Here is an 11,611-nt window from a genome sequence, read left to right on the forward strand (position 1 = left end):
ATACTTTTATATAATTAAAAATATAATAAAAACTAATTAATAGAATAAAATATTTATAATTATATATTTTAATTAATATAAATATTTTAATATAAAGTAATTAATAGTATAATACTATTATTTATAAATAGAGTTTAAATTCTCTTATTTCTATATCTATATATTTCAATACTCTTAACGAGAGACTCAAGCAGCTTTAGCCAGCGACTCAAGCTCAGCAAAGTCCTTGTACCAGACGTCATCTCCAGCTTTATCCAAGTCCTCCACATTAGCAATGATAGCGTCCTCCAAGCTAGTCCAGCCAGGTCGACCAAGGTCCTTCAGCAGCTGCTCAGCCTTGTCTCTGGGCTCAATCTCATTGGCGTCCTCTCCATCTGCGAAGTTCTCGGGGAATGTCTTCTCAGGGTAGTGCTTTCGGAGAATATCGAGAACTTGGTTCCAGTTGAAGCGACCGGCAAAGCCAAAGATGCGTTGATCCTTGACATGGTCGAAGATGGCAGCGGCAACATGTAGTCTTCCAGTGTCGTCGACATCGATGAAGTATTCTACTACAAGTTAGTCCAGGGTTTCCATGGTCTGGGTGAATGGCGGGGCTTACGGGGCGCGGTTCGGCGATGCATAGTGGCTACCTTGTTCTTGTAAAGCATAACGGGCAGACCAGAGCTGCTGGGGTAGCCTTGGTTAGCCGCGTCAATCGTCTTACCCCAGTTGTAGTTGGGCAGGACTAGACTCAATTAGCTAAGAACTTCATATACCCATTCGTGGAAAACTCACCAGTGTTGACAACCAGATCAGGTCTCTCGCTCTGGTGTTCCTTGTGGTACTTCCAAATGGCCTGCTCAGACTGAACCTTGCTCGCAGCGTAAACAGCACCGGCTCTCGCCATTGTGTAAGGAGGGTCTGACCACGCAATCTTAACAGCACCTTCACTCCAGCTCTCCTCGTTCACAAGAGTATGAGGCTTTCCAGGCATGGAGATGGTGGCGGCGCTTGATGACGAGGTGAGGACAAAGCGCTTGACGCTTGATTCGCCGTAGGCAACCTTGAGCGCGGTGAGAGCACCGGCAATGGCGTCAGGAATGACCTTGTTAGGATCGGGGTTAAGAGACATGATGGAAGCAGTGTGAGCAACCACAGAGACACCTAGAATGGTCCGATTTTAGTGTCTGTGCGTCAAAGTTGGGATGTGTCTTACCCTTGACGACTTCTTTCAGGTCCTCCTCGGAGGTCATATCTGCCAGCTTAACGAGCTCAAAGTTGCCCTGACCATATTGGTTGTCGAAGGCAGTTGAGAGCCAGGAGTTCTTTGCTGGGTCACGGACAGTTCCGCGGACTTTGTAGCCGAACTCGAGGAACTGCTTGGCAACGTGAGAGCCGAGGAATCCGTTGACGCCGGTGACGAGGACAACGGAGCCCTTGGGCACAGCTGGGTTATCGAGAGGAGCCATTTTGGTAAAGTGTATAGATGATGGATGTATGTTGATGACTATGATTGAGTTAAGAGTAATAGGATTTATATACTCAGTTTTTAAGTAGAAACCTCGTGTTAAACCCCGCATTAACTACGCTAGTCTGATTCGCAGTGCAACAGCAGCTCCATTAAAACCATTAGCCTTGCAGACGCTACCGACGGGCCAGATTCCTATTCTGTGCTGGTGCGGCGTTTCGACCCTGATGATGAAGAATTGCCGACATTCTTGATTTGTCAGATGCCCCAACTTAAAAACACAATACTATCACACGTGAGTTGCCGGGCCTATTCTCGTAAAGATATTCTGAGAATTCTACCAATGTCATGTCACAATTACATAGAATATTATTACACCAATCTCTGGATGTGTTTGACAGTCCTAGACGAGGAGCTGAAAGCGAAGCTCAATATCCTCTAAATTCGCAGCGGCATTAGATGGCACAGGAAGACATATAGACACCTAGGAAGTTTGTTTCCATAGATATATACTTTATAAGCTGCAACCTAACCTTCAGCTTGTCCCATTTAGGGGAAATCTTTATTTCTCAGTTGACCTTTCCACTGTGGTCAAGAACTCTAGACTCAGGCTACTTTAACAGACGTTGATATAATGAGAGAACGTATCGCTCTAATATAAGTATAAAATAAACTTTACTAGTAGTACCGAACGGGCTGGTAAAGTATCTCGAAAATGAAAGAGGAACAAATAGCTAGGTATCTCAGCTCGGCAATCTGACCATGAGATTCCTGACGTAGCAAAATGCCGCGCTGTCAATATGCGCCTGTCGATCTACAGAGACGCCAATACGCCAAATACGCCACTATCCGCGACAGACGACTGAAAACTTTAAACTCCGTCGGCTGATCCACGCTGCAGTGAGCACAGCAAACGATGATCACACCCGAAAAGGGTAACTTTTTTGCGACGAGTGCCGTGACGTAAGCGCCGAATCTGACATGCAAGACATGCTTATATCTTGTCATGGTTGGAGTCATCGGGGTCTCTCAGTTGTAAAGAAACATTTATAAAACCACAGTAGTAACGCTCGTGTCTTCTTGCATGCCTTCAAGTTCCCACATCAGTACATCAACATGGTGAATCGAGGTGCCTCAAAAGGTTGCATTACCTGCAAGAAACGTCGTGTCAAATGCGACGAGACTCAACCTTTTTGCAAGGCCTGTAATCGAGTCGGGCGACAATGTGCGGGTTATGGAAAACAAGCTGTTCGGATCAGGTTCAGAGACGAAACTACTCGATGTGTGAACAAATTCCGGACAACGAATCAATCGACAGCCATCCGAGGAAAACAGAAGCCAGGGACCATATGTACTTTTCGGCACGTCGGGATATCACCAAGCTTACTACCCAAACAGCAAGACATGGCGGTTTCCTTCTTTCTCACATATGTCACAGACGTTGGTCGCAATATGGAGTCGACACGAGGTTTCTTAGAACTCGTTCGTCCAGTCCTTGCAACTGAGTCCCAAGATTCGGCATTATCCGGAGCTGTCAAAGCTACCTCTATCAAGCTTTGGGCACTGTTACGACCATCCGACGTTGCCGACTCATTGCCGATCAAGCTGTATAACCAAGCACTAGAGAAACTACAGTGTGCTGTCAACAGCCCTGAAGAACAAGGAAAGGGTGCGACTGTCATTGCAGCGCTCATGATGCAGCAGCACGATACTTTGGCCGCCATCTTTGGCCACAACAAGTCTAATACGACGCACCGAAAGGGCGCTTTGGCCTTGTTGACACAAGAGAGCATGAGAAGATTTAGATACCATGGGCATCTCCTAGGGAACCACTTTCACTGCAAGATTTCCTTCTGTGTCAGGCACAAGGTACCTTTGACGCAGGGCGAGCTGAAGTGGCTTTACAGTGAAGTGATTCCTGCTCTTCCAAACAACTGTAGCTACATGCTTGATGTCATTGGGATATCTGTGTCCAGGCTGCAGAGTGTCATGGCAGATTCGGAGTCTTCTAGTGAAAGCATAGCTCTGAAGGCACTGCAAGAGCTTCCGTCTATTATTTATGACATTGAGGCACAGCTTCAAGCATGGCTGGACACAGTACCAGATATCTGGCATCCTCAAAGACTCTCAACTGCCGACTCTGTTTCTCCAACTGTCACGACATACGACGGCACGATCAATATTTATCCCAGCATTCAGATCGCTAATATATGGAATGTCTGGCGTATGTACCGCCTGACTGTCGAGCTAGCCAAGGCCAAACTATTCAGCAGCTTGAACGGCGAAAACACAGATACGGGCAGAAAGGAATCGCAGAAGATACAGGACTTACTCGAAGACATATGCCGAAGCATGCCATTCTATCTCGGCAATTGTTCCCGACCCATAAGTTTTGCAGATATCAACGACCAGCAACTATTATTTCCCTGCTACCACGACCTACCACCGACGGACGAAGAATTCATCGCGTATAAAAAGAGCCATCACTACGTTTCGAGGACCGACCACAATCGCCATAATCTCATCCATGGCCCAATTGCCGCCCTGAGCGTTTTATCTCACCTCGTTGGTCTTTTTGAAAACCCATGCTCGCAGTCACTGTCATCTGAGGGTGGGCTTCAAAGACAAAAACAGTGGATTTATGAGCAGTTTCGCCGGTCACTTTACTTGATGCGTTTCATACCACGCAATGGTCTGGATGCAGGCGCGGCCTTTGAAAATGATGGCAACCAGAGGCCAATGCAGGGAGGGTTAGTCAATACCATTCGACAAGCACTCTCCACAGTTAACTTGCTGTGATGCCTTGAACAAGTCATGATCCTGGTACAAATTGTCAATTTTAGTGCACAGGCAGTCTATCCCACTTCTATCCCTTGTATCACTGTGATTTGCGAGTCATTACACCGCAGTTGGAGCTAGCTATCTCCGAAATGATACAGCCGCGGCTTGAGCGATTCCCCCACTTGACCCCAAGAGCCCACCGTGTTGTTGTGAGGAAAAACTCACGAACGCTATTCCCTTGCCGACTAGAGCAGACTCTAACTCCGCACTCAATTGGGATTCCCCTCTTCTCACTCCCCTCACGAGATTTGGCGTGTGTTTGCCCCCACGTCATTGTGCACTTTTTCTATCATTGGATAGCTTTTGTGCGCCTCTTTCATCATTTTGCACGTCACGATAGTTGCGTGCACGACACACTGCATCAGCGCCAAGGACACACTGGACAGACAAGAACAAAACCAAGAATATTACCAGGCCAAGCAATGTGATGGTCTCATTTGCGTCATCTCGTCGCCACGGAGTTTTGATCAGAAACTTCGAAGTACTGTCATGACTGGGCTTGTGGAGGTACACCATATGGTCAGAGACTTGGCATTAGCGAGATCTATCCATATTGAAGAATAAAAATGAAATGCTAGTAGTTCCAGCCATTGGGGTCCGCACAAGAATGGGTCTTCAATCTTGGAAGAGGCCAAAAAATGAGGTTCTGCCCGGGCTCGAACCGGGGACCTTCTCGGTGTTAACGAGATGTCATAACCAACTAGACCACAGTACCTATTACTGTTTGTTGAAGGGTACTTCGTTGAGTAGCCTCATATCGACGAGAGGGAAAAGTCCATGACGCGAGCGTTTGCAAGGTCAGTTGTAGCTCAAGACAGGCGATACTTAGCACGCCTAACATCAACGCCATACGGATCACTCAGGGACATTCACATAGCAATAATTATCATCTTGATCATTACATTGAGAAACTTTTCAATTCAGATTGTCTATCGCGCCTAGCAAACTCTGTAAAATACCATAGTCCCCCAAGTCATATGACGAAACTCAAACACATACTCTATCCGCCAGAATCATAACAGGCGTCGCTTTACAGGGTGTACAAGTAGCGGGGGTTGTACTCTCCCATCTCGGCAATCTCCTCCTCGGTCTTGCCTTCCATTCTCCAGTCCTCCTGGCCAGACAACTTTCTCTTGTTGAGACGTCGGAAGTGAAGGTAGACAGTGGTGTGAATGCAGACGGCAAGGAACAGCATACCGATGGTGGCAGCGTATCCAGGTCGGTAATGAGGCTCGTCCTGCTTGCTGAAGAGGAAGGGGGCGGCGACACCGGCGGAGTTTCCGATGGTGATGAAGATACCACTGGCGAAAGCACGCTTGCCGTATCGGGGCTGGTTGACGGTGATCCAGGCCATACCTGAACCCGAGCCAGTCCAGAGTCCAATGGCGACGATGAAGCAGCCAGCGAAACTCATGGCTTGGTTGTAGTTGGCAATGAGGAGGATGTAGCCGAGCATCATGACAAGTCCACCACCAATGCAGAAGAGTCCTCGTTGTTGGGTGCGATCGCTGATTCTCGCGCAGATCAGGTAGGTAGCAAAGCCAACGACATAGACAGGGACGGTGAGACCCTGAATTTGCTTGGGGGACCAGTCGCCCATCTCCCTAATGATAGTGGGCAAGAAGACACTGAAACTGTAGAGGACTGAGTGACTGCAGTACTGGGCAATGGAAAGGGCCCAGATCTTCCAGTCCTTGATAGCAGCAATGACATCCTCCTTGTGCATCTCTTGACCGGATGTCGTCTGACCAATCTCGGCGCTTCGGAGATCGAGAAGAGCCTGACGGTCCTCGGGGGTGAGACACTTGGCTGTACTGGGGGTGTTGGGGAGAACAAAAGGCACAGCGAAAGCAGTCAGGACGGTGGGGATTCCGTTGATGGTGATAATCCATCGCCAAGCTCTCCAGCCACCAGCACCACATTTGTCACAGTCCCAGTTGTCCAACTCTCCGATACCAAGGGCGACTAGACCACCAACGGCACCAGAAATGGCAGAGATGGAGTAGAAATAGGCATTGCGGAGCGAGATGTGCTTCTTGTGGTAGAAAGTGGTGAGGTAAAGCCTAGAAATTGTTAGTATATTCATTGTCATTCCCAGTTCGGGTTAGTGGTACTTACATGATACCAGGGAAGAGTCCAGCCTCAAAGGTACCGAGGAGAAGACGGCAGGCGATCAAAGAGCCAAGGTTGGTGACGAATCCAGTGAAGCAAGCGACGATACCCCAGAAGAAACAGAGACCGGCGATGTATCGGGCGGGCTGCATCTTCTTGATGATCAGGTTGGAGGGAGTTTCGAACAACTAAGAGATTCATGTTAGCCGATGGTTTTTCGTGGCATGGCAATCGTGCCGACTTACACAATAGGTGACGAAGAGAATCGACACGGCAAGTTGGTACTGGTTGTTCCCCAAGTTGAGCTCGTCTTCCATACCGTAGAGACGAGCATTGCCGATACCGACTGTATCAAGATGTCAGTTGTAAATCCTGCCATTGTTTCTCAGACCAAACTCACCTCGATCCATAAAGTTCATGAGATAGATCCAGCAAACCATGGGAATGATGCGTCGATCAAGCTTCTTCAAGATACGGTTCTCCGTCTCCTCAGAGACATAGGGAACAGAAGTGTCGTTGACGGGGCCATCGCTGTTGGTAGCAATGCCCTCCTCCTCCTTGGTAGGAGAATACCGATCACTCTCAACGCCGGCAGCCATGTTGGGCAGGAATTAAGCCTAAGATGAGGCTCAAAAGATGACACTGGCTGTAAAAGGCAACAGAGGGTAGAAGAAAGAAGAGTTGAAGATGCAGAGCTGACTGACTCGAGACGCGACTGGGGGGACAGAGGAGCTCCTTTTTTATAACCTTCGCGTCGTCGTAATGGTTGCAAGCAGAGACGCCCGCGCGGGGTATGAATGCCCAGACATTCTAATCCAAATTACGCAGTAAACCCGGTCCAAAGGAGGGCCAAGACGCCCCCGGATGCCAAGAGGGAGAGGGAGAAGGATCTTGTTGGGTGGGAACTTGGGGGAGGAGAAAGTAAAGGAAATCTGGGGCAAACTGGGGAAAACAAGAGACAGAGACAAACTGCAGAGAAAAACCAAAGGGGGGCTAAGCTTTGTGGAGAAATACTGTTACGTTTTACTGCAGACGGGGTATTGTATTTCGCCAAGGCATAGCCAAGACTATAGCCAAGTGTATAGTTGGATCTGGGATGGTACTCCACCGAACCAACCGCGCACCTTTGATATGTATCCCTTTTGGAGCGCGTATTATCAGGTGACGCTACCCCAGTCAATAACTACTTGGCGGTTACTTGGCGACCTTTACTTTGGGAAGTCATAACAACGCATCCCAATCTTGGCAAGTAAGCTTGAGTCTCTGCCTCTGCTTGGCTGCCTGCTTTACAGGACTCGGACAGATGGAAATATTACTGCTTTTGGTTTAAATCTCTCGGTTATTCCATTTCTTGAACGATGTCATTCTTTATTTCTAGCCGGGCGGATGTAGACCGATCATTTTGCTTGGTATTTGGCATTCTCCACGTGTATCATGTATGAGATGAGATTTATGCTTAATTGACGGTTCCCCTCACACCCTCTTGTCAACAATGCTTTTAGCCTACCTACATGGTGATACGCGTGGAACTCGCATGGCTGCAGTTGGTGATACGGGTAGTTGATTGTTTGTTTGTCTCTCATTTCCTATTGCCTTAGTACCTATATCTCGATGTACCTACCTACCATATGTATGTCAGATAACAGAGATTGTTGTGTCTTGTTGGCTGCTTGACTATTGGGCGGACTTATTCTACCCCGCCCGGGGGACAATCCGCCGAGTAGCACGAGTCAGGGGTGGCTTGTTCACCCCCTTGGTCCCTCCTCTTCTCTTTGTCCATGTCGTTCTTCTCCGCATTCGGTGTTACATGTCCGTAACGGTACGTTTTGTAATTTCTTTCTCCCCGGGACCGAAACTGTTTGTCATTGTCACATTTCCTGCGTAGGTTTCATGACACATTTTATTCATCCCATTGGTCTTTTTGACCTGATGCTATTTGCGTTGCATCATTTGTGTGTCCCACAAGGCAGAGGAACTCAACCCCATATTGGTCTCCCCTGTTTACCGCCTTTAAAAAGCGGGAATTTGGGGGTAAATCCCCCAGGGAAGAGAAAACATTACCCCACAGGTCCACTGGGCTACAGTGGACTTGGTCCCTCATAATTACCCACTGGCTAAACTGACCTGGCATGGTCGACTTCGCTTGGACTCGAACGTCTTACCGCGCACATAATTCTAGAAATACTAAGACATGAGATCGTCGTTAATCATTGCGCTAGATTTGTTCGGCGGCTGGCAAGTTGTGATCTTCTTCTAATAGCTGCCGACATAGCCGAGATGGGTACAGGCAGATGCTTATTCTCATTAGACTTAAACTGTTGGGATGGGGATTGAGGATGCAGATACCTCCATTCTTGGTTGCCAAGCCCGAGTCAAATGGTATTGTAAATTGAGATGGGTTTGAACAGATACGTAGCTTTTTCCTTGATTACCTATTCTGGAAGAAATGCCACCCAAGCTCTCGAGATTGCAACATACCTGTGAAGTTGGACTTCATAACATCAAGCTGAGTTCCAGTATCAACTCCGCGAATAAGCTTCAGTTGTTCGAGGCCTCGTTCCACATCGTCCGATAGTGAAGAAGTATTTCAATGGTTATTCAATTCCCTTCCTTCATCTTGACGTATTTCATGTCCTACCATCTCTCCCAAAACTGACGTCTGCCAAACTCCAGTTTCACATGCATTGAATGCAACTCTCATCTGAGCAACTCTACCGACCCGTTGCACTGGTACTCACCTTCCCAAAACTCCCATGTGGCCAGGACCCCTTTCAAACCGTTTGATCTGCATCTCGCAGTGACACATGACAAGTCGTGCTTGGCTAGCGTGACGTGGTTGCTTTGGAGTAGTATGAGGGGAACCAAGCCTGAGTATCTCCAAAGGCTTCAGCGATTCCAGCAGCCCACCGACGTCTTTTTTCCATACAAATTCAGTTCATTATTTTCCATTTAATATTCACTCGCTGCTATCTCCAACAGTCTGCTATTTCAATTTCGGCAACCTATATAGGATACCATCGCGACCTTGTCCCTCTCCTTTATTCACTATAAAGGCGAAGCTCAACCAACACGCTCAACGCCCAAGTGAACTCTCAAATAACGGCCGGACGTTCGGACCTGTTGCTATGAATAAGGCTGTGCCTTCCTCAAAGCCGCACGGAGTTCTTCATTAGCAATCCCGTTGTCGTTTATTTCTTAACAGCACTCCGGATTCTTATCATTGCCAGTAACTACGGCACACTTTTACATGGTACTTCCATCGAGATGTTGACTTGACCAAAGCGCGCATGTTCAAGTCTGTTAGCGAGAAAGAGATCAGTTCTACTATTGATACCCGTCGGCTTCACGCCCGTGCCATTTTTTGGCCAAGTACTGCTCCCTCAGCCCAGCTCATTCCATGCCAAGCGATCCAAGTTCGCGGCGCATGCTATTTGGACGACAATACGTGAAAACAAAAACCATACTCCGACAAGGAGATACACGATGCAGTCTCCCGGCGGTGAAGAGCTGATCTCTATGAGCGTGAAGTGTCACGATACCAGGATACCCCAATGTGTAAGTAGCCGAGACATTATCTTCCAACGTACCTGTAGCCAACACACAGCCGATCGAGGATTGGCTGGTAATGCCAAGATGCTCACCGTCGGGCTTGCGTCGACTAATTTCCATTCCAATAGTCGGGGCTTGGATATTTCGCCATCGACGCAGGAGACCAACAAAACTGCATTGTATGCAGAAAGAGTGGCTGCTGCATGTTGTGATACTGGGCTACGTATTGGGAGGATAGAGATATGTACGCGTTTCGGCTGGTCTTACACTGGGTACAACCGCGTGTGCCCCATAGTTAGACGCTGGAAAATTCCCGTGTCCCACTGCCGGCAGTGTCTCGTCTTGGCATCAGTCATGAACAAGCTTCGACGTTACAACAAGTTCGGGTAGACTTTTGCGGAGTTTGCGGGGGAAGAATAACTTGAACAAGGTTTTGTTGGGGGAATCTGAGATGCTAAATCTTGGCTTTGCAGACAGGGCCAGCGGACTCAGTTTCCAGTCAACTTGGCATCGATAGCGCTGATTGTGCAATTTCTTGCCAACAAGAATGGCCGACCTTGGCACATCTTGGCTGCTTGGATCGGGACTGGGGACCAATTGTAGTCTAGCTTTCATTCCTCCTCCTTTCTTTTTTTCCTTTCAGCCACAATTGAATATTTGGTGGTTGTTGCACAGCAGATAGCTGGAGAAGAATGGGATTCTTGACTGGCATTGAGTTTATGACAATACCCGAGATTACCATGTCTTGGGAATATGCAAGTTTCCTTTGGAGCGACCAACAGACCGAGGTTTAAAAAAAGATCATTTGGATTGACATGTTTATTTGTTGCATTGGCCAATCATTCCATGGGCATGACAGAGAAATAGCCTGTCGTTCGCTGGATAGCCTGTCACCCGCAGCGCCTGCAAAACTGTCCGAGATTGAGAGCCATGGAGATTAACTGGATCTTTGAGATTTGCTTATCGTTATCTTTATCGATTTCTCTATCGATATGAGATGCAATGTCTGTCTGTGCTCATGTCTTGGCTGAGTGACATTCATCTACCCACCTGCCACCCTAGAGCCCATGAACATCAACTTAGATTGTTCCTTCGTCAGCTATACTTCAGCCACATGCAATTGGTATTGGAGTAAATCTAGGTTTCTATTGATCTCATATTTACTTTGCTGTATGCTTTTGTAATGACTTCATACTATTACTCATGACCTACCGTCAATACACACTCAACTCATCATTTTGTTTATGTCGTTTCTTCACATCATGAAGCCATGTTTAGTAACAACTCGAGAAACATCACTGATTGGTTGTGGGTGATGACTGAGCCGGAAGAACAAGTCTCCGCGCTGTCAAGGGTTCGTCGACCAATGAAAAACTAGACTCAATTAATTGTACATAATGGCAAAAAGACAGCATCTTCACCAGCGAATAAAACAAACAATTAGCAATTCTAATGGGACCTTTAGAACCTAAGAAAAAGTTTTCACAACCGTGCCCTTTCGCTAGCCAGCCTCATCGCTGACAAACCTGAATTTGGCCGAGTTTTCGGTCTTGAATAAAAACTCTGCACCAAGATGTCCACTCTGCTTACTAACAGACTCCACCACAACTCTCTATAAAAGTAGCCATCGTCCTCGACCTTTTAATCTTTTTTTTTCTTTTC

At 47.4% G+C, this 11,611-nt stretch overlaps 4 protein-coding genes across 4 annotated transcripts, besides 1 other annotated feature; 2 read left to right on the forward strand and 2 right to left on the reverse strand.

The window, feature by feature from the left end:
- Positions 1–4: 4 nt before the first annotated feature.
- Positions 5–130: a repeat region.
- A 56-nt stretch (positions 131–186) lies between these two features.
- On the reverse strand, positions 187–1,448 carry FPSE_07597 (uncharacterized protein; the record flags this gene model as incomplete). Its single annotated transcript, XM_009260715.1, has 4 exons — positions 187–545; positions 599–724; positions 775–1,143; positions 1,196–1,448. The coding sequence occupies 4 exons, from the start codon at positions 1,446–1,448 to the stop codon at positions 187–189; spliced, it is 1,107 nt and encodes a 368-aa protein (XP_009258990.1).
- A 1,403-nt stretch (positions 1,449–2,851) lies between these two features.
- FPSE_07598 (uncharacterized protein) lies at positions 2,852–4,246 on the forward strand (the record flags this gene model as incomplete). Its single annotated transcript, XM_009260716.1, has 1 exon — positions 2,852–4,246. The coding sequence occupies one exon, from the start codon at positions 2,852–2,854 to the stop codon at positions 4,244–4,246; it is 1,395 nt and encodes a 464-aa protein (XP_009258991.1).
- A 1,072-nt stretch (positions 4,247–5,318) lies between these two features.
- On the reverse strand, positions 5,319–6,999 carry FPSE_07599 (uncharacterized protein; the record flags this gene model as incomplete). The annotated part of the gene is made up of 4 exons (XM_009260717.1): positions 5,319–6,351; positions 6,407–6,588; positions 6,646–6,746; positions 6,801–6,999. The coding sequence occupies 4 exons, from the start codon at positions 6,997–6,999 to the stop codon at positions 5,319–5,321; spliced, it is 1,515 nt and encodes a 504-aa protein (XP_009258992.1).
- A 2,884-nt stretch (positions 7,000–9,883) lies between these two features.
- On the forward strand, positions 9,884–10,244 carry FPSE_07600 (uncharacterized protein; the record flags this gene model as incomplete). Its single annotated transcript, XM_009260718.1, has 3 exons — positions 9,884–9,955; positions 10,078–10,128; positions 10,188–10,244. 3 exons carry the CDS (start codon positions 9,884–9,886, stop codon positions 10,242–10,244), a joined length of 180 nt encoding a protein of 59 aa, XP_009258993.1.
- Positions 10,245–11,611: the final 1,367 nt, after the last annotated feature.

The sequence above is a fragment of the Fusarium pseudograminearum genome, chromosome 3 (genome assembly GCF_000303195.2).
Source record: "Fusarium pseudograminearum CS3096 chromosome 3, whole genome shotgun sequence".
In the NCBI taxonomy this organism is placed as follows: domain Eukaryota; kingdom Fungi; phylum Ascomycota; class Sordariomycetes; order Hypocreales; family Nectriaceae; genus Fusarium; species Fusarium pseudograminearum.